Here is a 27,571-nt window from a genome sequence, read left to right on the forward strand (position 1 = left end):
ACGGCCCGACAGACACCCTACGGGAGTGAGACCACAACAGTTACATGCTTCTCACGCTTATAAACCCAGTGTTGCCTTTTGGGTCTCTGGAGTCCATCCATGCAGCAAAGATATGGACAAGAATGAAAGAAAGACTTCATACCAATGGGCCAGAGCTTCACGTGGACCCAACGATGCCACCAGAGTCCATAGTCAGGATCCCAGAGCCATTGTCCCACCTTAGACAGCAGCCACCAAAGTCCTCTCCAGATAGATGATCTAGAGTCCCCGGCAGAGCTCCTTCTGTCCATCCCACAATCCTCCCCCGCTCTCTGGTACATGCACTCAGTTGGACAGCTCTAAGGTTTAACGAACATGAAGTGCCTTACAGCCAAGTTCTTCAATCGTCAGCCCAAACAGTGTCAGCATCAACACAATCTCTATCACCACACCACCCACTTGACACACGAGAAAGTTGAAGTTCCTGGAACAGCAAAACTCTGGGTTCCTCGGTATTCCCAACTTCTAGCTAACTTAGGGGCCTCCCTTGGCTCCTGAATTCCTCACAAAAGACACAGCAGTCACAGCCAGTCTTTCTAGCCCAATCCCCTCAGTGCTACAGGTGATGTCCTACTCGGCTGCTGTGATAATCAGTAAGCACAGCCAACTGAGGAGGAAAAGGTTTACTATGTCTCCCAGACTAGACTTGGTCACTGGGAGAAGTCAGGGCAGGAGATGAAACAGGAGGCTGGAGGCCAGAACCATGGAGGGACGCTGCTTACTAGACTGCACAGGAACTCATGGTCAGCCACCTCTCTTATATACCCCATATGCATCTGCAGGACGGCACCACCCACAGTGGGCTAGGCCCTCGTGCATCAATTATCACTCAAGAAAATGACCCAGAGACATGCCTACAGTCTGACACTCAGGAATCTCTAGTTTCTGTGAGGTTGGCAAACACGAAGTAGCCCAGGCTCTCAGAAATCAAGGTGCCAAAGTCAGAATGGGTCTGAACCACCTAACTTCCTTTTACCCACCAACGCAGTCTAGGACTCAGAACCAGGGATGTTTCTCATGGTCCCAGGCTCCAGCAGCTGTTTCCATTACAGTGCACAGACAATAAAACCTACGCCAAGGAGCCCACCCTCTCTGGCAGCAGCCTTGCCATGAAAGAGACTTCCTCTCTTGAATTTGGAGCAAGCCTCTCCCTGGGCTGGGCTACCCACTCACTTGTCAGTGGATGACCTCTAGGTCTGGCTGCCAATCTTTAGGTACCCAGGCCTTCTACCAGGATCCTTCTATATACCTGAGTAATTCCACATCAATGTGGTACTCAGGATCTGGTAATACTTCTCGAACTTCAGAGACAGTTCAGCCATTCAAAAGCTAAGGGTCAAATTCCTACTTCTCCCCACCACTTCCTATCCTGCACCTTGCTTACTGTTCTACTGTCTGGCCTCTGTGTTTGCCCACTTCAAATTACAGGTCGGAGGGGAACTTATCCAGGCCCACACCTGAGCTCAATCCCAGCCCTCCTAATTCCTAACTTTGTGCGGATTGCATTAAATCCTAGCTGTCTCCTCCAGCTCCATCTTCTAGAAAACCACCTGTACAGAAGGAGGTGCTCAGTAAGGGACGAAACTTGCCTAGGCCTCCATTTATAACCATGAGAGGGGAAGGCTACCCTTGCTGTCAGGTTAGAAATTGTGAAACTAATTACTAATATTCTGACCCGTAATCGCGGCTAGATAATCTGTGCTATATAACCTCAAGTCCAAACACAAACCCAAATGCATACCAGTGGCCAATAAATACTGGGTAAATCCATGTGAACACTTAGCTGGAGAGGACCAAACAGAAGGGCCTGAAAAGACAACCAGGCCAGGTAAAGTCAATAAAACTGACTTGACTCTGATTAGAGCTAGGACTGGTATCGCTGCTGGACTACTGCTGGTAGAGTAGGGTGTGGTCTAGAGTCAGCCCTTGTGGTTTGACTCTAACTGGCCTGGCAAGCCAGTGCTTCCCACAAAGCTTCAGAGTCTAGTCTCTCCATCTATTCATTTTTAATAACAAAAGGGGAAGGACCAGAAGCTGGATTCAACCAGAAGCAGTTCTCTTCAGCATTGGCAGTGTCCATGACCTTCTTAGAAATCCAAATACATAAAATCCTAATTGTATTGTTAGAGCCTCTGGGGAGGTAGGGAGAGCCACCCAATCCACCAGTGACTGATTTCCTACTCTGAGAACCACTGGTAGAGAACAGTTCTACCATTCAAAGTACCTAAAGCTTCCTTACATGGCCTGGCACCACCACCATCCCCGCACTCCCACAGACATATGTACGCGCACACACTTACATACATCACACAAACACATCACACACGCACCATACGCATACACCACACACACACACACAGCACACATACATATCACATACATCACATACATCACACATACAATGACATACACATATCACACACACACACACCTCTCCCACACAAACCATACACACACACACACACACACACACACACGCATCACACATACATACAGACATAAAGACACACACACACACACACACACGCATCACACATACATACAGACATAAACACACACACACACACACACACATTCCCTCCACTCTGACTTTGGTCTTGCATGAATGTAAGTCAGCTGGGTAGTTCATGTGATTGAGTCTGACAGCTTCCTCCTGTGATTGATATGGAGGACCAGAAGACAGAGTCAGTTCCCTCCAGGGAACTTTATTCCACTTACCACCTCAGCAGTACATATCTGTCTCTGTACTTAAAAAGAAAAATCAAAACATGAAGAAGAAGGATCAGCCTTTTAAACATGGGCATCAGGCACAAGCTTAAAAAAAAAAAAAAACTGTAAGGGAGATTATTCCTGAGGTAAGTCAATAAAGAATTACTCTAAAATCTTAAAAATAGACCTTTGTCTTTTTCTTTTTTTAATACAAACTCACTGGAATGGGTTAGAGCATTTATGCCAGAGATACACGTGTAACAAATCATTTCTTGTTTGATATCAAAACAATAAAATTATCCAAGGAGGACATGCACTGTCCTCCTGTAAAGCTCATGTTAGGGAGAAGGAGGCAAGAAGATCAGGAATTCAAGGCCAGACTGGGCTTTGTAATAATTACAAAAATAAACAAAAGAAGAATAGAACAATCTAGACAAAGCTTAAAAGTACGATAATATACCAAAAAGCACTATGGACTGTTAAGTCCCACAACTCTTGACCTAGTACCTAAAATTACCATGGAATAAACAAATAAATGAACAAATGAATGAGAGAATGAATGAACTGCTACTGTGTTATGAGAAGAGGTAGATATGGAGAAGTTAAAACCCTAGCCTAGAAGAACTAGGTTTGAATTTAATACACGTATCAGAAAACCAACCCCTACACCCATGCATGCACACACACATCCGTTCTTCAAGTATCTATCTACTATTTATCTGCCTCACTCCAGGCAGGAACGAACACTCTAAAGAACAGAAAAGCCACAACCGAGTCAAGCCAAGGGGCGACTACAATAAAAGCAGCACTCAGGGGTAAAGAAAAAGGTCATGGTGGGTAAGAAAGGATTAATTCCTGTGTTGGGGAGATACACAGGATCATGGCTTGCTTCATGGAGATGGTATTACCACACTGAACCCTGAAGATCAGTTTGGGTTCGGAGCGGTGACAAAGGGGAAGGGCAATCCAAACCAAGGGTCTGCTGGGACAAAGGTAAAATGAGAGAGGCAGGGCACGGAAGTTCTGTGTCAGCCAGCTCCATTCACCAGCAAGACAAGAAAGACTCAGAGGACTTGCTGCCCAAGAGTTCAGCCTCTGCCCACCCCTGGCCCCACTCCCCTCGGCAGGACCCCCTCCTCTAATCCTGCTGGCACTGACAGTGCTGTGTATCTGCTGCCTGACGAGGCTTCCTGGCTCCCGTGCCATGGCTGCTGCCTCCTCCCTGCCTTCCCCTAGGTGCCAGTTAGTGCCCATCCGCAGGCTCCTCTGTTCTCACTACGCCATGTCTTTACACTTCTGTTTTGTGTAATTTATAAAACACATACTGCCCACGAGTTTGTATTTTTAATTCCTGTAAGAAGTTTTGGGATCCAATTTGTGTGAAAATCAGGCTGCCACATAAGGTTGTATTGTATGATAAAAGCCTCCAGGAATAAAACAGACAGTACATCCTGCTTATCAGCAGCTCCAATGCTGGTTCCACTCCATGCAGCACAGACTTCCTTATGAATGAGCATTCCTGGTTTTTTTTTTTTTTCATCAACTTCCCCCCGGTCTTCTTGAATTAAATTCTAGGGGTGGTTCCCACTTTGCAGGGCTTCTCTTGCAAACATGGCTTGAGAACGTAATGTGTTCTGAGCTGCTGCTGATATAAACAACTCACAAAGTAAAACTGTTGTTCTGTAAAGGTCAATCCTTTAAGGCACTGAAGGTCACGGTGCCCGTTTCAAAGATTAGGAGGAAGAGGGTCATGAGACTGAATCCAAATGAAGGTATCTGGGATATCTGGGGTGTTGTTCAGTCCTTCCTTCAATAGCAGGACTCAAGGAATGTCTACAGCCTTTTGGTTGACTCCCTAGGGTCTCTCTTCCCTCTGAAAGTAAGGGCATGGGCTGCCTTCAAACTAGGTCCCATCCCACTCTATCCTTAACCAGCCCACTTTACTCACTCCACATCACAGGCTGCACCAGACTGTCCCATAAAGCATCTTCTTTTGAATAGCATAGAAAATGAAAGCTCTTGACTGGGGAGAGATGAGAACTGCATGTAGAATGGTACCCACGACTGGATCTTGGATAGGGGGAGGAAGTTCACGCAGAACCCGGTGAAGTCAACACAGAGTGAGTATAGAATGTGTTCCCAGGAGGGTACTGCTGTCAGCCTTCGTGTTGACGAACACCCGGTAACAGCGTAAGATGTCAAAACTGTGGAACACGGGGGTGAACACGTGTGTGGAAATACACTCTACAGGGCTCGAGGTTTTCCTGTCCGCAAAATTCTAAGTTTATTTGCTGAGAGAACAATAACTACAGAGGATCCCCATTCATCTAGGCAGGCTCTTGTGTTTTCCAAATCGCCAGGACAAGACACAACAATGGTGCCTAATACGCATGAACTCCCTTGCTCTGTCAACAGTGTGAGACACGTTTTTTAGACAGATGGATTAAAGAGCAGAGACCTAAAGGGACAAAGTAGCAAGCTGAGACATTTGTAAAGAGCCAGACACAAATCTAGGCAGATTCGCTCAGGAAACCCCTGCTCCTCCACAATACATGATAAATCAACGTTTTCCAAACACCTCCAGAATCTTCACATGGCTGACCTGTGTGGATCTAACGAAAACTCATCACGAGAAACGAAATGGGATTACTGCACTTAAGATTCAGACTCAGCAACAAGCTTCTTAAGACGGTGAAAATCTCACTGGAGAACCAGACCTTACTGCATTATCAACGAATGGCCTTTCACATCTAAGCACACTCTATGTGCCTGTCCTGAACACTGCCTTTCCTGGCACATCGTTCTAGAAAACTTGTACTCGAGTGAACAGTGTGACCTCCAGCCTGCTCCCTGATGGTGCTGCATTTCTGAACTGTCAGTTCTAGAAGATGGCAAAACAATGGTTTGCTATTCCAGGATTTGCAATGCTAGCTACTGAAGACTCAGTAGGAGCATTCGTGGTATGGTAGTGCACACTTTAATCCCGGCATGCAGGAGGCAGAGGCAGGTGGACCTGTGAGTTGGAGGCCAGCCTTGACTATGAAGTGAGTTACAGAGCAGTCAAGGCTCCACAGAGAAACCCTGTGTCTGGGGGGGGTGGAAGGGGGGACAGTCATAGGACACTGGAGCACCTAACAATATCTCGATCAATCTGAAAAAGAAAAGCTTTCTCCTTACCTCCACTATAAGATAATCAAGGCACAATACCGGCCTCCCTCACTGAACAATGGTGCTCAATAAATAACGGTTCTGAAGAGCTGACGATCCCTCAGAAGGACCAGTGGCTAGCCACATCCGAAACCTCCTTTGGGCTGCCCCCAAATTGCAGCCATTTGTCTTTACAAGGTTCCCAAGCAGATATGGGCCGTGGAGAGAAGCCGGAGGAAGGAACAAAGAGACTAAGAGCGCAGAAGACAAGAAAAGTCAGGGCAGGTGTATAAAAAGCAACTTAAAGAAAAGAAATCTAGACCTCGCTGCAGTGTGGAAACCATGCAATGACCGCCTGCCGTGTGTGGACACGCAGCAGTGCTCACCACCCAAGTTCCCTCGGAATGCCGACACAGTAAACGCAGGCTTACTGCAGCCTGGCTTAGTAAACGTTAAAGCTTAGCAATTTCTTCTCGAAATGTGCCCTTTCTACTTACACCTGACTTCAACGCATCACGCCTAATGGTGACATTTCATTGATAGGTAAACAGGCTCGGATAAGGGAATATTCATACTCAAAAAATAGAACGAGGAAAAAAGTCTCCCAGGTCCTTCTGCTACACCTGTTTCGATACAGGTGCGGAAACTAGAAGAGCACTGCGGGGACTGAGCGGTTGCAACCTGGGGCCACATCTTCAGAGCTGTGGTGGACCGCATTTTGTAGATTATCTCCGTCCCATCTAGCGCTTCCCATCTGCTGGCTTCTACCAGAAAGAACGCCGGTAGAATTGTTTGCGGGGAGGTGTAAGACAGAATATAGGAAAGAAGAGCTGGACTCAAATAAAAAACGGTCACACAAATACACATGACTCACCAGAATAAGAAAAGCTGGGGAGGACAGAAAAAATGGGGGAAGCGCTTGCTACGTAACAGAATAAAGGAAAAGTGACCTATAAGTATGAAGAATGAAGCTGCCACCCAGGAGTCAAGGCTGACGCTCAAGCCAGGTTACAGGTTCTCAAGGATGAGGCTCTGCTCAGGCAGGGCATCAGAACTCCGCCTTGCAGAAGACTCGGAGATCACTTCTGGCAGTTGCTCAGTTGGAAGGAAACCGGCCCTGAGCAGAGAGTTAGGTACCAAATAGTTTCTCGCCTCTTGCCACCCAGATTCCAGCTGTGATAAGAACTAGTGTGAGGTATGTCACCGTCTTGGGGATCTCTACCCAGGCAGCTTGATGACTATTTGGCTCCCTGTAAGTTATTCTGCCTACTCGGTCAGTCTGTAAGACCCACCTCTCACCGGGAACAAAACCTGATGTTTTTCTTCACTCCAGCAACAGCACTGAAGTCAGACATCATCCGGAACACATCTCATCCTCCATCACCGCTACTAGAGTGAAGGCCCAGTCCTCCTTGGCTAGGAGAGCTGAGAGACGGGTACCATAACTCAAATCAGTTTACTAAGGCGAACTAAATCACTGTAGCACAACCAAGTTAAGCGTATCCCCCAACTAGCTTACAAACAAATGAGACTCAGACTCTGGCTATTTTATTTGGCTTTGACAATTACTGGGGGGGATCAACCCCTATTCTACTCTTCTAACTGCTGCCCTGGCTACCTCCCCAGCAGTGTGCCCCAGATACTTGGTGTTTCTCCTGGCCATGTGCTCATCAATCATCTCCCCTCATGGTAGCTTCCTCCTGGTCTCTCCTCTCTCCTCTCACTTCTCCACCCCCAACCAGGTAACTCAAACCCCACATACCTCTAATCCCTCCAGTAACTAGCTGTCGCCAATTTTATTTAACTAACAGTTTTAAATCAAGGAACAAGGTTTGCACAACAAAAGCTTGTAAACATGAGAAGTCTGTCATAGACCCAGACCCTGCCAATAGCCGCACAAAAGAGACATAGGAGGGATTTAGGGTTCCTGGGCCTGGGGGTGGGAGGAGATCATGAGGGAGGAAGAAGGGAAAGAAGGGAAAGAAGGAGGAAAAGCCACGATGGGTTTGGTAAGTTCAAGAAACTGTGGTCCTGAGAATTGGCCAATTGGAGTTAAGAGCAGCCCAGATGAAACACAGTAAGTAATAACTCGGGGTTATCTATAGGAAAGTAGATTCTAACAGCCTAGAGGGTAGGTATCTGCCCAGCTCGTGTGCTGGTTATATTGTGAATACAAATGTTATGTGAGTCTTTTCTCCAGAGAGTAAATGGTCAAAGGCAGGGTAGGAACCCTGGATTGGGATTAAATAGTTTCTAGAACAAATCACCAACCCTTCAAAATATTCTGAGCTGGGAAAGGGAGAAAGGGAATACTTTCTCTGGGAAACAATCCTCTTGCAAGGTTACTAAAGATTCAGCAAAGTTCGGGGACCCCTTAATTCTACTCGACTTCGACTCCCTCACCTTGCTTTCAGAGACGAGCTTAGTAGTTTGGGAAACGGTCTCAAGGATTCCGAGCACTCATCCTAAGACGCCTTCTTATGCAGCAGCTCCCACTAGCGTGGTTGTGTGTCCTCCTTACGGACAGACGCCTGTCTGGATTCCCCTGAGTACCCAACAAGAGGCCCTATTCACTATCATCCATACTTATCTGATGAATAAACTGAACCAGCTCCTCTGAATTACATGAAAAAAAAATGAAAATGTCAAGACAACCTTCACTGTTTCCTCCTTAGTGTTTAAAAGAATGGCTCACACAGAGGAGGCACTCGGTCATCCTTGAAAAGGAGGGTGGAAAGGCATCAAATGGAAAAGCTGTATGTCAACCACAAATTCCCATAAAGACCCCTGCCTTGTCTGGTCCTTTATGCAAGTTGAGTCTCACAGTAAAGGAGATGGAAAACAAGAAAAGGAAAGAGGTGAGAACGTCGAGTGCCCTTCAGGGGCAGCTGAGGCAAGAGGTGGGTGAAGGGGCACAAGGAGACAGAGAAGGATAAACAAGACCTTTCCGTAGCTAATTTAGACTTAATAAGATAGTTTGCTGAATGTTAATTAAATACTCAGTGGTTGTTACTAACTGTGGTGATTAACTTAATTTTGAATTAAATAAGCAATAAATGCTTAACTGAAGTTCTATTAAATTTCACCCAGCAAGTAAGGGATATGCGGCTGTTAATTGACTTTAAACAAGATAGTTATGGCAAGTTAGTTGAATTTTTATTACCTGAAGATAACTACCTTATTAAATCCAAATTGACTATTTTATTTAATGGGAAAATATGTCATCTGTCCCTCTAGTTCACCAAAACACATGCCCAAATGGGTTCACAATTAATCCAACCTATTTGGATTATGTATTATCTTTCTGGTTGTGGTCCTCTTTTACTACGGACTCTATTCATTTGGGAATGAACGTGGCAAGCCTCACACAATCACAGCACTCAAGAGGTTGAGACAGGAAAATCACAAGCTCAAGGGTAGCCTGGCTACATAAGGAAAACCCAGACAAGATAAAACAAAACAAACAAAAAGAATGAGCGTGCATCAAAGCACAGGGTCTAGGGAGGAATTATATACAAGACTGAAAACAAGGATAGGGACTCTGCTTTCTTTATGCAGATACAACTTGGTGATAAATTTAATATCATAATACCAAAGTCTCCAGTGTCTCCTGCTTCACTGATACAATAACCTCTGTAATCATTGCTGTTCAAGGGTTAGGAGAGTAAAGCGCTTGTCCATTAAGCAAAGAAACCTTGGTTTGATCCCAAGTATCCACCAAAAAGGAAAAAAGAAAAGGAAAAAGAAACAAGGAAGGAAGGAAGGAAGGAAGGAAGGAAGGAAGGAAGGAAGGAAGGAAGGAAGGAAGACATTCATACCGAATCTTACATGGCCATGTGGAAGGGATGGCGTGACATTGTTCCCACCCCTGGAAAAGAGTCAGCAGGGTGTGAGCCTCTGTGAGTGTTGACAGAGTTGCTGGGCATAATGCTTGTGTGTGTGTGTGTGTGTGTGTGTGTGTGTGTGTGTGTGTGTGTGTGTGTGTGTTTATGTTTTTTACTTCATGTTCCTCCTTTAGAAAATATTCTCCCGGCCAAGATTATCAGGAACTACTCTCCCTCCCAAGGTTATCAGACAATGTCCTCTCTGCCAAGGTTAATAACTCCATGATAATCAGAGACAGTAAGAGTCCAAGAGGCATGGGTGTATCTATGTCCTTAGCAAAGATGGTAAAGGCTGTGACCTTCAGGATAGCCCTGAAGGCTGTGGGAAAGAACTCTGAAAACATGAGTTCGAAAATACGTAAACAGAATCTCTCAACTATGCAAAATGTAAGGATGTGATATAAATTATATGAGGGGCTTCACGGACCTAAAGAGCAGAGGCAGTGCGGCACTCTGAATCAGTTTGTCAGAAAAATACTAAGGAAGGAGATAAAGAGACTGGGGAGTGATGGTTACCTACCCTGCTAAGTTTATTGTTTTTGCCTACAAAGGCAGAAAGATTCTTGAGCTGAAGGTCAGCCTGGGACAGAGCTGGTTAAGATCCACACATGGTGGGAATGGTGATCTCAGATCTGGATCCCACCAAGGAAGCTTACTGTTTGTGCTTACAAAAGCAGGCAGATCTCTGGATTCATTTGCCACGTTTTTAAAAGTGTACTTGCTATCCTTTTCTAAGAATCAAGGGGCTGGGGTTGGGGATTTAGCTCAGTGGTAGAGCACTTGCCTAGCAAGCGCAAGGCCCTGGGTTCGGTCCCCAGCTCCTAAAAAAAAAAAAAAAAGAATCAAGGGGCTAAGGTCATAAAATGCTAATTCATGGGATAATCAAAAGGGACCCTAAAGTAAAAAACTGAATTGATATGTAAATAAAAGACTGAGCTTTGGTCTGCATGAGATGAGCTACCAGAGCAGTTCTATTTTTGGAATTTTTTTTCCTAGCAAGAGCTGAGCTCTCTGGAGATCTCTGAAGAGCAAACACGGCTCTTTGAGAATTTTTTTCTAGCAGGATTTCTGACTTTGGTCAGAAAAATCCAAGATTTTTTTTTTCTAGCAGCTTTTCTGACTTTGGTTGGGAAACTCGTGAGCTATCCAGAGAGCTTTTAGAATTGATTCTCGCATGACAGAATCGTCTCTAGCAGAGAGCTGTCTCAGGCAGACTTCAGAGCCAAGAGCTATCCACAGAGAGCTGCCTAGGGAGCCATCTCAAGCAGACTACAAGGCTGTGAGCTTGCACTCCATCCTTTGACTTCACATCATTTCTTTTGCTTCTCCCAAACAACCCTGTTCCTCATTACCCCTGAGGCTGGTTCTTGGCATGCTCAAAGTATAGTTCCCCAGAAAGTAAAAACAACAACAACAACAAAACATCAGAATTGTAGAACACTCTATACTTGTAGAACGCACTTCACACGAGTCTGAATTTTTACTGTAATATTTCAATCTAGATTGTCCAATTTCTTCAATGATCGGACTATTTCCCGAAGAGTCCATACATGTTCACACTGAACAGGTTTCCCAGGGTCTTTACAAGATAACAAAGGGTTGATATTGTCCTTAAGAATAGTTTGTCACCCTTTATGGCAGCTAGAGTGAAAATGGACCTCACAGGTCCATATGTTTGACCCCTTGATCCCCATTTGGTGAACCTTTTGGGAAGGATTAGAAGAGGTGGCACTACTGAGGGGTATAACCTTGTAGGCTTTGAAGTTTCAAGAGACCACGCCAGGCTCAATGTCCTCTGAGACTTGTGGGATCAGATGTGATCTCTCAATTGTTCTCTGCACCATGTCTGCTACCATGATGGTCAGAGATTAACTCTCTGAAACTGTAAGCAAGTCCCCAATTAGATGTGTGCTTTTATGAGCTGCCTTGGCCATGGCATCTCTCCGTAGCAATAGAAAACAGTGAGTAACACACCTCTCTAAGACCCTGGGAAGAGGAAAATAGAGTCCTATCAGAGTTATGCTGGCACCCACCATCCACACGGCCTCTCTGTTTTGTAGGCCACACCCATAAACCCAACTTCCCCAGACATCATACAGTTCATCAACTAAAGGTCTCCGCCCATGTTACCTCCCCCTATAAATTCCCTCACCTCCCCAGCTCACTAAACTCCCACTCAGACTTCAATGCTCACTCAAATGTAACATCCTTCCCAGCAGTAGAGCCTCCCTGTAAAGGGCCCTGGAGCTGGTCACTAGCAAATCACAGCCTGCAGGTATTAGCTACACAGAATTGTGCTTTTCTCTTCTAACATGAGATCTAACTTCCTGTAGCCCAGGCAGACATAGAACTCAGGGTCTTTCTGCCATAGTCTCCCATGTGCACACTGTCTTGACAACTTATATGGTTATCTCAGGCTTGCCCAGCACTCGGGTTTCCTTCCTAAGCCATGGTAGCATTTACTGTGCTTAGTAGTTTTTATCAGCATGAACCTAGGTATACCTGGGAAAAAGAAGCTTTAATTAAAAACACACATTTAAAGTTTTCCTGTAGGCAAGTCTATGGTGCATTTTCTTGAAAGGTGACTGACTAGGTGGGTACATGAACAGTAGGGAAACATCGCCCCTACAAAATGGTTCTGAGTTGCATAAGAAAGCAGACTGAGCAAGCCAGTAAGCAACAGTCCTCCACAGTGTCTACTTCAGTTCCTGCCTCAAATTTCTGTCCTGCCTTCCTGCTCAGTGACCTGATGAACCTGTTCCTCCATAGGCTGCTTTTGGTCACCGTGTTTGAACATAACAACTAAGATACTCACATATTTGTAAAGTCACCACGTGCTGATGAATATACGAATGGGCTAACTTGATGAGTAAATGTATTCTACCTTTAGGGTTCTGTCAATTGCCAACATTAATCCTCTCAAGTGAATTGGCTAACCTCCAGGCAAGGGAGGGAAATGGCAAACTACTGGAAGGCTGACCTCCTTTTCACCTCAATCTAAGAAAAGGTACCACTTACCTGTCTGGTCACCACAGAGTTTACCTTTCCCATGAGTCAGAGAACACCCTGATCTCTGGGTGGCTACACCTTACTATAGTCCCTGAAACTGATTCCTTTTCATACCAAACAAGACAGAAGGTCCAGGTGCCAGCAAAACTGTTTTCTTCCTGGAAGGTACACAAGGCGGCACTTAGTGGAAATTCATTAGAAACAGTCAGTGTGGGTAACACTGTGAGCGCCTGGCACTTTATTCATTACAGCACTGAGCTTCCACAGTTATAGTTAGAGATCATTATCAAGATGGGCCACAGCATGGAAAATAACAGATCCAGGAACCCAGCTAAAGTACACAGAGACAATCAATCTTTCCAAACTCTTAGTAGCGAGAGCAATTTCTGCCACCTATCACATCTAGACCTAAGCCTTCCCATTCTCCAGTGTCTCAACAACCCCAGGCACTCCCAGCAAGCTCCTGCACAAGCTCCAGCCCCAGCAGGCCTCTTCTGTGCCCCTCAGAGGACTGTCGCACACTCTAGGTAACATGCTTCATCATCCCGAATAAACGAAGTGGTGGCAGTCTCGACATCCTGGCTTCCCAAAAGCAGATCATCCAACCATGTTCCGTGAGTGCCTAACCACACCTGAGACAAAACAGCATCTGTCTGCTGAGCCCTTAGCTTGAGTCATCATGCACATCACATAACAATGCCTCGTTCGGCCTTCTCGTGGAGGTACAACAACCTGTAAGTGATTCATCCTTCAGATCAGAACCCTGCTGAGAAGCGAGCAAGGACAGAGGCAGACACAGGACAGCCAGACAGGATGGCTGCTTCGCCCAGGAGGCAGCGGTAGATCTGCTTTTAATTTTATTACGATTATTATTTATGTACTTACTCACCCACCCACCGATTGGGTTGTGTGCACACACATGCCTGCATGCCACGGCACACAAGCAGAGGTCAGAGCAAGTGCTTTACCTGGTGAATCATCTCACCAGCCCTACTGCTGATGTTTTCGTACGCAAAGAAATCGAGGCTGAAACCTTAAACTCAGAAATCTTTTGATTCCTAGCAAGGCATGGTAGCACCAGGCTGTAATCTCAGCTATTACTCGGAAAGCACTTCATAACGCACCTGACTGGCTCCCCTCAGCCAAAAAGCTCTCTGCAGGATGGGACTGAACTGCTCAACCAAGACACACAGGGCACAGCATTCTGAGAGTGCTGAGACACCAAGGGACCTGGCCTGGCCTGGCCTGGTCCTGTAGTTTGCCTGTCATATAAAATTCTGTGGCTCTACCCGTCAGTTGTAGCTTTCCATTTCAATAACTGAAAGCTATACGGGAGAGAGGTGAGGCCATTTCACAGTCAGTGGCTGGAGAAGAAAATCCTATGGCTCGAAAGATGCAAGCATAACAACAACAACAAAACAAACAAACAAACAAACAACACGCTAGAGCAAGGCAGTCATGGTGGAAGGAGAAACAGTGCCCAGCTGCTCCCTGAACACTCTGCACAGCTGGAAATGCCTGAGAATGCCTGAAGCTCTCACTCACTTAAAAAGCATGCTCCTCCGAACAGCGGTGCTCCTGCTAGCAAGAGGTCCCAGAGCCGTGCCTAGGTGAAGTCCCCCTATTAAATGGTTCAAGTGAGCTCAATCATAGAGGCGCTGACATCTAGATGTCATCTCTTCACATCGGGGAGAGCGTCACCACAGGTGCCAGATGCCATGCTGGGCACTCTGAATGGACCACACCCATAGATCTCAGCGCCATGGAAATCTAGGTCCTCGCTATCTGCAAAGGGGGCCGCACAGATCCGCCATCGATGCTCATGAAGCACCGTCATGGGAATTACTTGCATCCTTACAAGTGCATCCTGATTTATCATGAGATCTGAAACTCATTACCTTGAAAGTAATGAGTCAGAAAGTAAGTGTGTGTGTGTGTGTGTGTGTGTCTGTGTGTGTATATATACTTATATAAAGTAATATCATTACTTCGAAGGTAACTGAAGCTCAGGAATGTTCCAGAACTGAACTAAGCTCACTGAACATTTTGTTTTCCCTACACCAAACGCCTCTGATGATGGCACTGTCAAAACGACAGTCCACTAGATCCCAGACCTTTGGGCTCAGCATTCACACGGTCACTTTCCAGCTAACCCTTCAAAGCCCCACACAGGCAGCTAACGCTGCTAAAAGCCACAGTGAAATTACGGTTTCCTGCCTGTGCATCTGAGGCAAGGTCGTTCCCAACAACCATCTCCTGTTCACTTGAGGAGCAAAAACACAAGTCTTGGGCATGAGTCCAACTCTCGCTCTGACACTCAAAGCCTTGTGCCTCTGTGGGAAGGTTTCACCCATGACTTCTTGACCACTCTGCCAGGAAAGACAGATCTCACCAATATATCTCTTGAGTTGCAACTAGGCACTAAGTAATAAAAAATGATTATAAAATGCATTTCCCACATGGCAAGTGCTATTAAAGGCAAAGAGATACCAACGGGCTTGGAGACCTGAGTCCTGATATGCAGGTTTAAAGAGACAAGGAAAAATCAGCCCGGAGTGCTGGTCCACACATGTAATCTCAGCACTAGGGAAGCAGAGGCAAGAGGATGTCTGGAAGTTGGAGAGCTTGCTGGACCATTTAGGGAGTTTCAGGTCAGCTAAGGCTACATGATGAATAGCTAAAAGAATAGAATGGTATAAAATAAAATAAAACTTGAATAATGAGGAATGGTGACAGGGGTTGTCTCAGGAATTGTGAAAGCTAGCAGAGAGTAAGGACTCGGGTTCTCGTGAGCCAATGGCAGGCATCAGCAGCAGTAAGACGTATAAATCCCAAACCACACCGACTGTAACTGAACCACCTTAATCCTAATGTTTTCAAAGTACCAAGAAAAGTTTCAAGCCTGAGACAACACAATGATCTCCACGTTATGACCCCACCCCTGGGGTGGGGAAGTATTCTTGGTCCCCTATAGAACAAACTGTAGCAAAACTTGGGAGGAACAGCCTACCTGGGAATAAGGGCCCGGGTCTACTGAGGAAATCTATGGCTTTCCTGTTCCCTCATCTGTCAAGTCAGAAGGACAATGCTGACTGCCAAAACCTGAGCCCATACTTATTTGGGAAGCAGGCCCTCAATGCCAGCCTGGGTTCTTCTCCTGCCTATGAGCTGCCATGTCCAGAAAATAGTTTTTCTCAGCCAAGACTGAGAACTTGGCGAATAATTAGTGATGAGAGCAGGAACTAAGCAATTTGACAGTACTCATTAGCCACTACGAGGAAATCAATCAATCTCAATCAATCTCCCCCTCCCCCTCCCCCTCCCCCTCCCCCTCCCCCTCCCCCCTCTCCCCCTCTCCTCCCCCTCTCCCTCTCCCTCTCCTCCCTCCCTCCCCCCTCCCCCTTCCTCCTCTACCTTCCCCTCCCCCTCCCCCTCCCCCACCCTCCCTCCCCCCTCCCCCTTCCTCCTCTACCTTCCCCTTCCCCTCTCCCTCCCCCACCCCCCCCTCCCCCTCTCCCTCTCCCTCTCCTCCCTAAGTTAAAGGCGGTCTCCCCTAGCCTGGAACAGTTTACTAGCCTCCTTGGCTGGGTCCCAGATGCTAGTCTTGACCTCTTGACCTGCTACCCTCTCTGCCTAGAGCACAGATCCATAATCATCTGCTGCTCACCTCATGCGCTTGGTTCCCTGACCAGTTCCACCTCTCACGGAGATCTGTAAACAGGCTTGGGTACCTATTTTTAAGCCCCTTTGCCTATGAGCCAGTGAGATGGCTCAAGCTGGCAAAAGCACCTGCTGTCAAGCATGAGTTCAAATCCTGTGGATGCGACAGAAGGTAAGAATCGAGTCTCCCAAGCTGTCCTCTGTCCTCTGCCCTACACAGACGTGTGCACGCGAGCACACCAATGAAAAGAATAGCGACATGTCAATCCCCCCCTCCGCCTGCCAAATATTTGTTTCTATCATGAGAGTGTCTATTCATTCCTCGAAATGCAGCACAGAGGTCTTCACTGCCTGTCTTCAGCGGGCTTTCAGGCGAGCAGCCATGCCTTCCTTGCTCTTCCAACCGGCTGCTTTCTCACTGCACTGGGCCCTCAGCCCGCCCTACTTGGGTCTCTGGTTTCTGCCTCACATGTGGTAATCACACAAGACATGTGTATTGAACTTCACACAAGACGTAAGCAATGTACTCCCACATGGACTATGGAGTAGATAGGGTTAAATAAGGAAAAGGAATTAGAAGTCTCTTGACTGCACAAAGTGGACCTCTGCCCTTGAGAATAAGGTTTCCGAAAGCCCGCCGCTATGACTTCAGGTGAGAAAACAGGCGTACATCCAGAAGGCAGAGAGGTGCAGTCGAGGATCACGAACCACCTGCGTGCATGAGGAAGTGCCCTGTAATGAGCCTTTATCGTGGCTAATCCAGCAAGCCCCACTCATTCCTAGACCTGAGGCTTCACCCTGTGACCTGACTGGTGAGTGCCACCTGATACAAATACACTCAGTTCAGTCCCAAGTCTGTGCACGCTCCAGGCTCTAAAGCACTGGTCCTTCCCCGTGTCTACATCCTGTGGTTGCAGTTAACAACGCTGCCCCCTCTTCGGGCAGTCAATATTTCCAGAGTAGCTGTCACATGCCAGGCCCTCTTCCCGGCATTGTGAATGCCACCATCTACATGCGGACATCCTTGCAAACTTCGGAAGCTTTTCTTCTTGCTGAGGATTGAACCCAGAGTCTGGCAAACGTTCCGCAAGGGCTCTACCACTGAGTTACACGTGTAGCGGTTCTTAATCTTTGGGTCATGACCCCTTTGGAGATCAGTGTTTGCACATCGGTTGTCTAAGACCATCTGCATATCAGGTATTTACACTGCAATGCGTAACTGTAGGAAAATCACAGTTATGAAGCGGTATTGAAAATAAATCTATGGTTGGGGAATCACTGCCACAGGAGGAGCTTATTAAGGCGTCCCAGCGTTAGGAAAGTTTAGAATTGTCCATTTAAGGGAAAGAAGAGATCCAGACCTAGTGGCAAACCCTTGCGATCACAGCACCTGAGAGGTCAAGGCAGGTGGATAAGAGGGCAAGACCACCTTCAGCTGCTAAGTGAGTACAAGGCCAAGGCCAACCTGTCTCAGAAAGGAGGGAGAAAAGCAACTCTGTCCTGTGAAGTGGATCTTGTTACATTCTAAACACCATGGACTTACTGAACAGTTACTTCAGAATAGGAAAGACAAGAGGGAACCTGGGATGGTTAACAGTCAAGTAGGTGAGATCTAGGAAATCTAGGAACTGAGCCTCTGAAGAACCCTGTGAGGAATTATCATCATTAGGCTCACTGAGGTGGAAAGACTGACCCAAAATCTGTGGTACCATTGAATGTGCTGGGAGCTTAAACTGAACCAACCTACCACAAGAATCCCTCTCTCCTCTCTACATACCAAATGTGGATACAATGTGACCAGCTGCCTTGCCTCATGCTCCTGTCCCTGTGTACTTTATTTACCCAAAACAAAACACTCTCTTCAGCTGCACGTGTCAGGGTATGTTACCACCACAGCCATAGGACTTTCATCTCTTGAGCCATAAAATAAAAACTGTGTACCTGAGGCAGGAAGGTGACAGAGGGGAGCCTCGCTGATTCCTTTCAGTCAAGAGCCAAAAAGATTTATGAAGGATCATAGCCCATGGAGGGGCAAGAACCAACAGGAAGGATGCACTTTTCCATAGGAGAACACCCAGGATTCCCTGGGAGAGCCATAAGGTGAGGGAAATGACAAAAAAACAGTCTCCCCGATATATTTTTTTATCATTTTCTTACTGTCCCAGCCTACCATTCTACTGGCTACATGGAAACCAGGTCACTCTAGGGGAATGGGAGGGAGGTACGTTGGAAGGAGCATTAACTTGCTGGCTCCATTCCCACACAGTCTGGCTATGGAGAGGACAGGCTTAGCAGAAGGGGAGGGTCAGTGGTAACACCAGCATGAACCCAAGAAGCTACTTCCCCAGCCTCATCCCCAGGTGAACGGACACACGAACATGCATCCTCAAGCCCAACGCATGTGCACTGAAAACACTACCCGCATCAAGATTTCTTGCTTATGCACTCAGATAATAGAGTCCAGTGACGACACCAAGGTCCAGGCAAGAGCTTGGCACTAACCATGCCCCTTAGCTCTGCAGGCTTATCTCACCAAACTCACTTCCTCGTCTGTAAAATGAGACTGACGGTCATCACGTCAGGCCAACTTTAGTTCATATAACTTAATAATACTTAAAAATGGGGGCCATTATGAAGAAAGGAGGTTACTTAAGATCCCTAGAAACTCAAATCATGTCACCAAATATCACCCCTGCTCTGGTGAAAGCCAGGAAGACGGTGCCATAAATGAAGTGGGAGCATCCACAGGAGAAAAGTAACATCGGCCAAGAGAAAGAGCGATCAGAAGCCAGGGTGACATCTCCACAACTGTTCAAGTTGGGTTTCAAGAGAATCCCTTCGAAGGATACTCCTTAACAATCTAAAGACCAACCCACTAGACCTCACCTCTAAAGCTCCCACTCTATGTACAAACTCGGGGACCAAATCTTCAACGGAATCCTCAAGAGACAAACAACATCCAAACTATAGCAACCGGGAACCCTACTTTGGGCAACCAGTGTGGTAATGACTTGAGCATACGATAAAGCACTCAAAGCTTCAAAATTTCATTGCTACCTAGAAAGGCTGGGAAGATAAACATCCTCTGGCCTCAGCTTTTCTGGCTATCTTCTCGGCCTTATTGCCTTTAGCCCTCATCTAGTGACCAATCTCACTCCTGGGATCTTCAGTCAGAACATGTTAGCCATTTCTTCCAAGCCATGGGCCAGCGACAGCAAATTCCCCCAATATACTTCCCGCTGCTTCTCTCCTGCTCACCCGAACGTTCTGAGCTTCGTGTGTACTTCCAGGCCAACAGATTTCTACCCAAGTTCAACCTTCCACAAACGCAGCAGCAACAAACATTCCTACTCCCTCTCCCTCCCCCTCCCCCACCCCTCCTCCCTCCCCCTCCCTCTAAAGAGTTTAGTTAGGCAAAGTGCTGCATTCCAAAGACATATTCCAGGAAATGTCCCCACCCACCAATGCACACAACTAGCTCAGAGGCCCTCCTTACTGTGCTGGGTTAAAGTCTCAAATTCACCCATACACTTAAGGAAAAGTGTCCCCGTGCCTTCCGCCTCTACGACAAATACTCTATCTCCCAGAGAAGGTTCCAGAGGCCCCACCCAGCCTTGTTCTCCTATGAATCATGAACCTCAAAAGATTAATGGCCCCCTGGAGCTGTAAGACAAATATAATCTATACTCTGGGGGGAAAAAATCGTCCTGTCCTTCAGAGCACGCAAGAAGGCTCAGTAGGAAAAGGCACTAGCAGTACAAACATGGTGCTTTGAGTTTCTGGAACCCGACAGACTCCACAAAGTTGTCCTCTAACCTCCACAAACACGCTGACCCTTTAAAAACACAGTCGGAATAAAGCAGCCTACTCTGGGCACCTACACAGTAGCGTCTTTGTCTGGTAGGCCTTACTTCCTGAGCTTACGTCTCTCCGTCCTGGAGATCCAATTCAGACAGGACCCGTATATGGCGGCTTACTTCCCAGAGGCTGGCCCTCTGAGTAGCCAAAACACTGACCACACCCACCATGTTCCTCCCTGTCCACACACACACACCTGATGCTCCTCCCACACAGGAAGGACGTCCTCCTCTTGTACCCCCTGCAGTGAACTGACTCAGAGTCTCGAGGAGTGGGCCTAAGGCTCCCTTTCCACACTGAGGCTGCTCCTTTCTCTACCTCCAGCCTCTGGTTCACCAAGTTACTCTTTAGTTTCTTATCAGCCCTTACAAGCTTGGCTTAACCTCTCCTATCAGTGAACGCTATAAGCCATAGTTCTGAAATCAAATCTAACCCAAGTAATCCATACTAGCTCCAGAGCCGGAATACACCCCAAGAATACGCCCACCAAGTTTGGAATTAGCAGTTATGTGCACACCTCTAACTAGCTCTGAAACCCCAGGCAAAGGGTTAAAATGGAGGTGGCCCTGTGACCAGGCTCACCTCGCAGAGAAATATTATTTACATATAGAGATAAGGATTCACAAAGAATATTTGGTAGAAAAGTATCTTTACGAGATGCGAAAGCATTATACATTCCTGGGCCTGACAACCAAATTTTCTTACCAAATTTAAAAAAACAGTGACTATAAGAAGTGTGTCATTATCCACTTTAGAACAAAAACTTGTTCAACCAGGAAACATCTTCAGTGAAAAGGCAATCACGTTCCAGCGGTATAAAAACATTAAGAAAGGTGTGATTGAGAACTTACTTAGTAAGGTCAGTCTCAATAAAATTAAGAACCTGCCATATGGTTTTTAGATTTGACAGTGGTGGTGCATAATAGGTCTTCAGCAACACATGCCAAGCAAATGAAACAACAGCCCATGATCATTTTCTTAAACCAAATTATCACCTCTCCCTGAAACCGGGCAGCAGGAGGCTGCTTCTCCATGCCAACTCTCTAAATCATGTTCCTGCCTGCTCAAACCCCTCAAAAGTCATATGCAAACTAGATGGCCCAGCATTCCTAAAGCCTTTCAGAATGTGTCTCCTCTCCCACTCTGGAAACATCTACCTTTCTCAGAGGAATCACCTCCTCACACAGGAGAATGCCCCTCCACAAAGAGTGGTACTCAATCCCAGCATAACAATCAATTCAGGAACTTGGCTTCCTCTCCCACGGCCTATGCCCAACTCCAGGCCAGAGCTGCTTACAAGGAATTGCAGGAAGGGGTGTGGGGAGAGGAGAAAGGAAGGAGAGGGTTCAGGATAGGAAAGGCAAGACATTGCCCAAGCTCAGGACCCCCTACCCTTCCCATAGCAAATCCTCAGTAGACTGGATTCTGCATTCTGCAGGCTGCCTTCCAAAGATTAAATACAAGATACACAATTTCCTCTTTAACTGCCCCTTGGCACTGGTCAGAATCTCCAGGAGACTCTTGGGAAAGCAAGTATCTTACTAGGTTTCTGCACCAACACTCCCACCTCAATCCGCCAGAGACTATAGGGCTAGTACTCAACTTCTGTGGACCTGGGTTTGTTTCCCTGTTTGTAAAACCAAGAAAGGGTCCATTGGAGAGAAGTTAACTCATTTTATAGTAGCCCTATGCATGTTCGCCCTTCCCCTAAAGCTTTTCTGAAAATTGGCTTGTGCAGGGGATAGTGAACCATTAAGTCACTAACATCTTTGAAAGTTTCACTGCAGAGGCAAATTTGCAAAGGGAGTGTATAGAACGGGAGAGTCACAGACAGGATCCACTGAGAGGTCTTGCCAGGACTTCCTTGTGGGGGAGGGGAAGCAGTGAACACCCCCTTCCTAAAGAAAAAGAGGGCTAGAGACATTTTACACTGTCCTGTCCAAGTACCCAAGCCACAACTCCACTGATATGGTCTCAGGTCATAGTCACACCCCAAGCCAGGAACAAAGTTCCAAGCCGGTCCACTCCCCACCCTTATTTAGCCTTCTCTAGTCTGCAGTTGCCTCCCTGACAAAAAAGGCCTTGCCTTTCTTAAGAAAACTCCCCACCCTTCAAAAAAGTCGATCACAGGCCCATGGAGATCAACATAAGAAAGTCTTTCCGCGAACTTCCAAAATAAATAAATAAAAAAACACAGGTCTCTGCTTTCTCTCCAGGATTTGGCCCTTCCTCCTTTGAGTCAGGTTAGGTCCCTGCATTCCAGTGAGCACTCCCAGAGGGCAAAGTCTGGCCTCTGTAACCTACAGTGCTTAAAAACAGTGGGGACTCCACAACCCCTTACAAAAAGATAATTAATTAATAAATTAAAATTTTAGGGGAAAAAAAAAGGCAATAGGGGAGTAAGGGTCCGGAGCCACCGATCTTAACCTGGCTCCACCTTCCAGGGATGACTTCCAGGAAAGCCCGCCTTTCGTTGCCTCGCCTGCCCTGACTGTAAAATGGGAAGACTCCGAGTCACTGGGTCCCTAGGCCCTTCCTGCGGTGACAACTGGGATTCCACGAAAGCTCGAAGCAGACGGGCGCGGCCCCGCCCCCTGGGCGCCCAGAAAGGCCCGGGTCGGGGTGCGCCGGGGACTCCCGCAGCCGCCCCTCCCCCACGGCTTGCACCCCGCTTCCCGGCCGGGGACCCGCACTTCCGCGGCGGGCCGTGCGGAGCAGGGCTACCCGCGCTCCCCGCCACCCTCTGCGGCCGGTCCCCGGGGGTCGGGGGTTCGAGAGGCGCCCGCGGGCCGAGACTACGGGAGGAAGCCTTTGCTACAATACCTGGGGGAGGAGGTGGACCGGGCAGCGGCGGCCGCGACGGCTGGAGGCGGAGGCTCGGGCGGAGGAGGAGGTGCCGGGCACTCCCCCTCCCATTGTCCCGGCCCGGCCCGCGGCCCGCAGCGGCCCGAGTCGCCCAGCCCGCGTCCTCTCCGTGCCCGGCCCCGCTGCTGGCCCTTACCTTGCAGCGGCCGGCTCTCCCCGCCGCTAACGCTACTTATCCCGGGAAAGCTCGAGCGGGCCCTGGGAGCGAACCCACAGACAAAAAGTGAAACTTCGGCAGCAGGCCGGGAGTGGCTGCTGGTTGGTGCTCTCCCCTCCTTCCTCCCCACCCCCTTCCCGCGGTCTCCCGTGCGGTGCCCTGAGCGCTGGAGGCTGACGTCAGGGGCCTGAATTCCTGACTTTGCCTGCACGCATTTGTCCATGTAAGGTATGGGGAGGCGTGTGCCCGCCGGCCGCCGCACTAGCCGGACGGGGAGGGGGCGCGGGGGGCAGCCGCGGCTCGAGGTGGGTGACCCTGGGCAGTGCACTTCCTGGAGGAGGGGACGCGGGGAGGGGAGCATGGGAAGAGGAAAGAGGGATCAGCCTCCACTGGAGGAAGAGGAAGGCGATGCAAGAGGAAGTCGAGAACCGGCACAACTCGGGTCCGTTCTGCAGACGACAGATTGGAAAGCTGAGCTTGAGCGAAGAGATCCTGCCATGGAACACCCCACCCCACCCCCCACCCCAAGAGCCTTGTGTGAGCCCCGCCCAGGACTCCAGCGGGACACAGAACTGCGGGATGGTGGAGAGCAACTTCAGTTCACTTCACACGGGAGAGCTCCGAAGATGCGAAGCTGGGACCTGACCCAGTCCTGCACCGTGCATATTTAGGATCCAAGCCAGTATTCTACTCCTAGCTGGGTTTCCGCCTCCAGGCAAGACCCAGGCTCCGGAGCTGTGAGCTCAGACCCAAGTTAGACCTAGGCAGATGACTTGACCACCCACTGAAGTGACTAACCCCAGTTCCTGGAAGGTTGTGGTTGACAAGCCTTGAGAAACAATGGCATTCGAGCGCTTCAGGGCAACTTCCTGTCCTTTGTTCAAAGATATGAACCTTTGGAGTTTAAGATTTGCTTCCCAACCCTGCCCTGCCAGAAAACCAGAAAGCTTGCTCTGTTCTTACAGCTTAAAAAAGAAAATACACCAACTGGGTGAACTGGTTTGAATAAAGACAGGCCTGTTCTTGGAAGGTTGGGTTCGGATATTTTGTCTTTGATATTTGTAAAAGTGAGCTATGATGAGAGCCCCATTTACTATGTTAAGATTCAGGCTGGGAGACATTGGAAGCCCTTGGGCCCTCAGTAGTGAAGGCTTTTAATCCCCGGCACAAGGGAGGTTTACATAGACCCTGTCACAAACTAAACAAAAACTAGACATTTGGTGTGTGTGTGGGTGTGGGTGTGTGTTTCTATCCTGTACCTACACAAAAGAAACGCCTCACAGCAGCCTCCCTAACAGCAACCTCAGTCTATGCTAATAACACGACCACCCATCCCGGTCTTTGGGTGGGTAGAATCTAAGGAAAATATGGTAACATGACCTGCCCAACACAACTGTCTGAGCAAGCTCCTGAACTCCCCACTCTCAAGACCTTCCACCACTACTTGGGCACTCACCTTCTGCAGCCTAACGCAGTCATGCAGACCGAAAGTACACCGTGAACTACAGGTGCAGGGAAGCTCTGTTAGATTTTGATGACCCTTACTGTCAAAGTCCATACTCTTGGACTTAACACTTCTCCTGCAGTCTTCAGATTCAAACACCTCCGGGGCCAAACTGCTTAACCTCTTTGTCCTCCCAGCTTACACACATTCCAAAGTAGGAATACGGCAGCAGAGAAGATCAAAACTGTGTATTCCACAAACTAATGAAATACGTTTCTCTTTATGATGAGCCTGATTTAAGATGGGAAACAGGTTCCTAGGGTTTCTCAAAGATCACAATTCATTGGCTCTGCCCTAAGCATTTCAGCCGATCCATGCCCCCTGGGCTACTACTAGTTAGTATAGGGGAAAACATCCATTGCTCACTTAGATATAATGGAGCTTGACCAGCATTGCTCACTTGCTTCACTCCCTTCTCGGTAACTCACTTATAAAGAATAATAGAGTTCTAATGAGGATTAATAAAATTTAATAAGGTATAATTAGAGTCATTCATTTCCTCAGTCATACACATTGAAAGAGTGCTGTGTTGATCCAGAAATGCTACTAATTATGTTGAAACTGTTCTCCGTGTTGGGGAAGATCACTTCTTCTAAAATACTGATGAATTGCTCCGGTAGGCATGGTGTTCGCAGGAGCAGTGTGGAAAGTTAATCACAAAAGAAAGTGGCAACTCATGAAGCCCTCACCTGGAGTGTAAGTGACAAAGTCATGGATGTTTGGTGACACGCTGGGCCATCAGGACTCCTAGCCCAACCAAAAGCCTCATTCCTCTTTGTTCTCCTTTCACGGTGTGCAAAGACTTGGGCAGGAAACCTTGGTAGATTTGCAAGCATGGTACAGTCTAAATGCTGGCTTACCATTGTGGAGAAGGAAGACGTACAGAATTTCAGAGGGTTGAAGGGTGCAGCCCTGTGGCCTCAGAAAGGCTCCAGGTTGGTGTGAAAGCCAACAGCAGCTATGTCACAGGCAGGCTGATTGATTTTGAAACCCCATTGCGTTCGTTACAGACCTATACCCGAAGGCCTCACCAAAGCTCATGACAGCCCTTTTTCTGGAGTCTGTGCCAGGCAATGTTATAAGGACTTGTCCCATGCAATTCGCTTAACCCACAAGTCCCGCTGAGGAACCAACATTATTCCAGGAGCTGGTACACGGGGAAACTAAAGCCAGAGGGGCTAAGCAGCTTGTTCTTCACAGTAGTGTTTGAGTACACTGAGCTTCCATAGTGAGCCCAGGAAGCCTGGCACCTCGCTTCCCACTGCTGGGTGACCATCTGCTCTCTGCGAGCATTCCGTTGTAAGAGCTCATAATCTACAGCTAGAGAAGGAGCACATAAGTGGCTACAGGAGAAATAGTAAGGGCATAATCGCCAGGGGAGACCAGAGGCCATATCGGTCTGATGGTGCTGAGATTCCTCAGTATGGTCTGCACAGGTCTTGGTGATTCGGCACCAACTTGAGCCTTCAAAACTGCATTTCTGCAGCCCTAAAGGGACCTCCAGCTGCAGCCCCCTGAAGTAAAAGCAGGCTCTGAAGCATAGCCTCTACTCCGTTTTTATCTCACAGGTTCTACGATCAGAAACCGTGTTCCCTCTCCACATACTCGGCAACCTGCAGGTTTCTGTGCAATGGCATCTTCCCTGAGGACCCCTTCTGTCCCTGTGCCACTCCGGACCACTCGTGGCTCTGTCTTTATGACCTCAGAACATAAGACACTGGGCCAAGCTGTTGTCCAATTTGTCTTTTCCTCCTACTTTACTCAGATTTTAATTGTATCCTAGAGTCCCCAACTCCTACATCGGTCATTTTAGGCATTCTGTGCTTTGAAATTGTCTTTCCTTTCTTCCTCTCCTCCCACCCCTGTGTGTTTATGAATCTCTGTGTAAACTTATGAGTAAGAGACAGGGAGAGGAGGAAGAAGGGAGGGAGGGAGAGAGAGAGAGAGAGAGAGAGAGAGAGAGAGAGAGAGAGAGATGCTCATGTTCAAAGGCAGAGGAATATAGAGAAGGAAGAAAGCCTGAGTGCTTAAATAAATAACTGGAGAACTACATCAAGAAATGAGATCTGAACCCAAGCAGGACAATGAGAAAGTAGAGAAACAATCTGGAGACCAAACATTCGGAAGTAACACCAAGACTAGCTCTCGGTGGGACACAGAAGAAGCTTCGGGCCTGAGTTACTTTAAAAGTATTGTGCAGGGGTTGGGGATTTAGCTCAGTGGTAGAGCACTTGCCTAACAATTGCAAGGCCCTGGGTTTGGTCCCCAGCTCCGGAAAAAAGAAAGAAAGAAAAAAGAAAAAAAAAGTATTGCGCAGTCTTTCCAGGAGTCACTTCCTCTGTAGTCTCAATTCCTTTCTGTCATGAAATTCAATTCTTGGATTTCATGGTCTACAAAGCTGTCCCGAGCTCCCAACCCTGACCTTGCCTTCTCATATATGACCAGGTCCGTTTCCTCAAAGCATGGCATGGCACATGTACTTGCAAAGGTTTCTTAATACCATTGCATTTAAATGCATGTGCTTCACATGCCTATTTCATATCCCTGAAGGAGTCCTAGTAAGTGTTTCTCCAACTGTAGGCTGTACCTCTACCACCCAAACCCCAACATTTTAAAATTTCACACATTCCCTGTCAATCTTTCTCTTCTCTTCTGCATCCCTCTCCACCCAACCGTGTGTGTGTGTGTATGTGTGTGTGTGTGTGTGTGTGTGTGTCTGTCTGTCTGTCTGTGTCCCTG

The 27,571-nt window shown here is 47.6% G+C and overlaps 1 protein-coding gene, 1 long non-coding RNA gene and 1 pseudogene across 8 annotated transcripts in view; 2 read left to right on the plus strand and 1 right to left on the minus strand.

The window, feature by feature from the left end:
• Positions 1–27,134, minus strand: part of Lpp (LIM domain containing preferred translocation partner in lipoma) — a 641,914-nt gene extending 614,780 nt beyond the window's left edge. For 5 of the 7 annotated variants that reach the window (XM_063270369.1, XM_039088098.2, XM_039088097.2 and 2 more), the window contains exon 1: positions 23,308–27,134. In XM_063270369.1, coding sequence (XP_063126439.1) covers positions 23,308–23,689 — 382 coding nt within the window. In that variant the 5' untranslated portion in view covers positions 23,690–27,134. Of the gene's footprint in view, positions 1–23,129 lie in introns of all 7 variants that reach the window. The other 2 variants (XM_017597913.3, XM_017597910.3) reach the window with 1 other exon arrangement.
• Positions 10,806–10,872, plus strand: LOC120095725 (U7 small nuclear RNA; annotated as a pseudogene).
• Lppos (LIM domain containing preferred translocation partner in lipoma, opposite strand) lies at positions 23,260–24,357 on the plus strand. Its single transcript, NR_132630.2, has 2 exons — positions 23,260–23,556; positions 23,784–24,357. It is a non-coding gene; the product is annotated as an LIM domain containing preferred translocation partner in lipoma, opposite strand (long non-coding RNA).
• Positions 27,135–27,571: the final 437 nt, after the last annotated feature.

Source organism: Rattus norvegicus, chromosome 11 (genome assembly GCF_036323735.1).
Source record: "Rattus norvegicus strain BN/NHsdMcwi chromosome 11, GRCr8, whole genome shotgun sequence".
In the NCBI taxonomy this organism is placed as follows: Eukaryota; Metazoa; Chordata; class Mammalia; order Rodentia; family Muridae; genus Rattus; species Rattus norvegicus.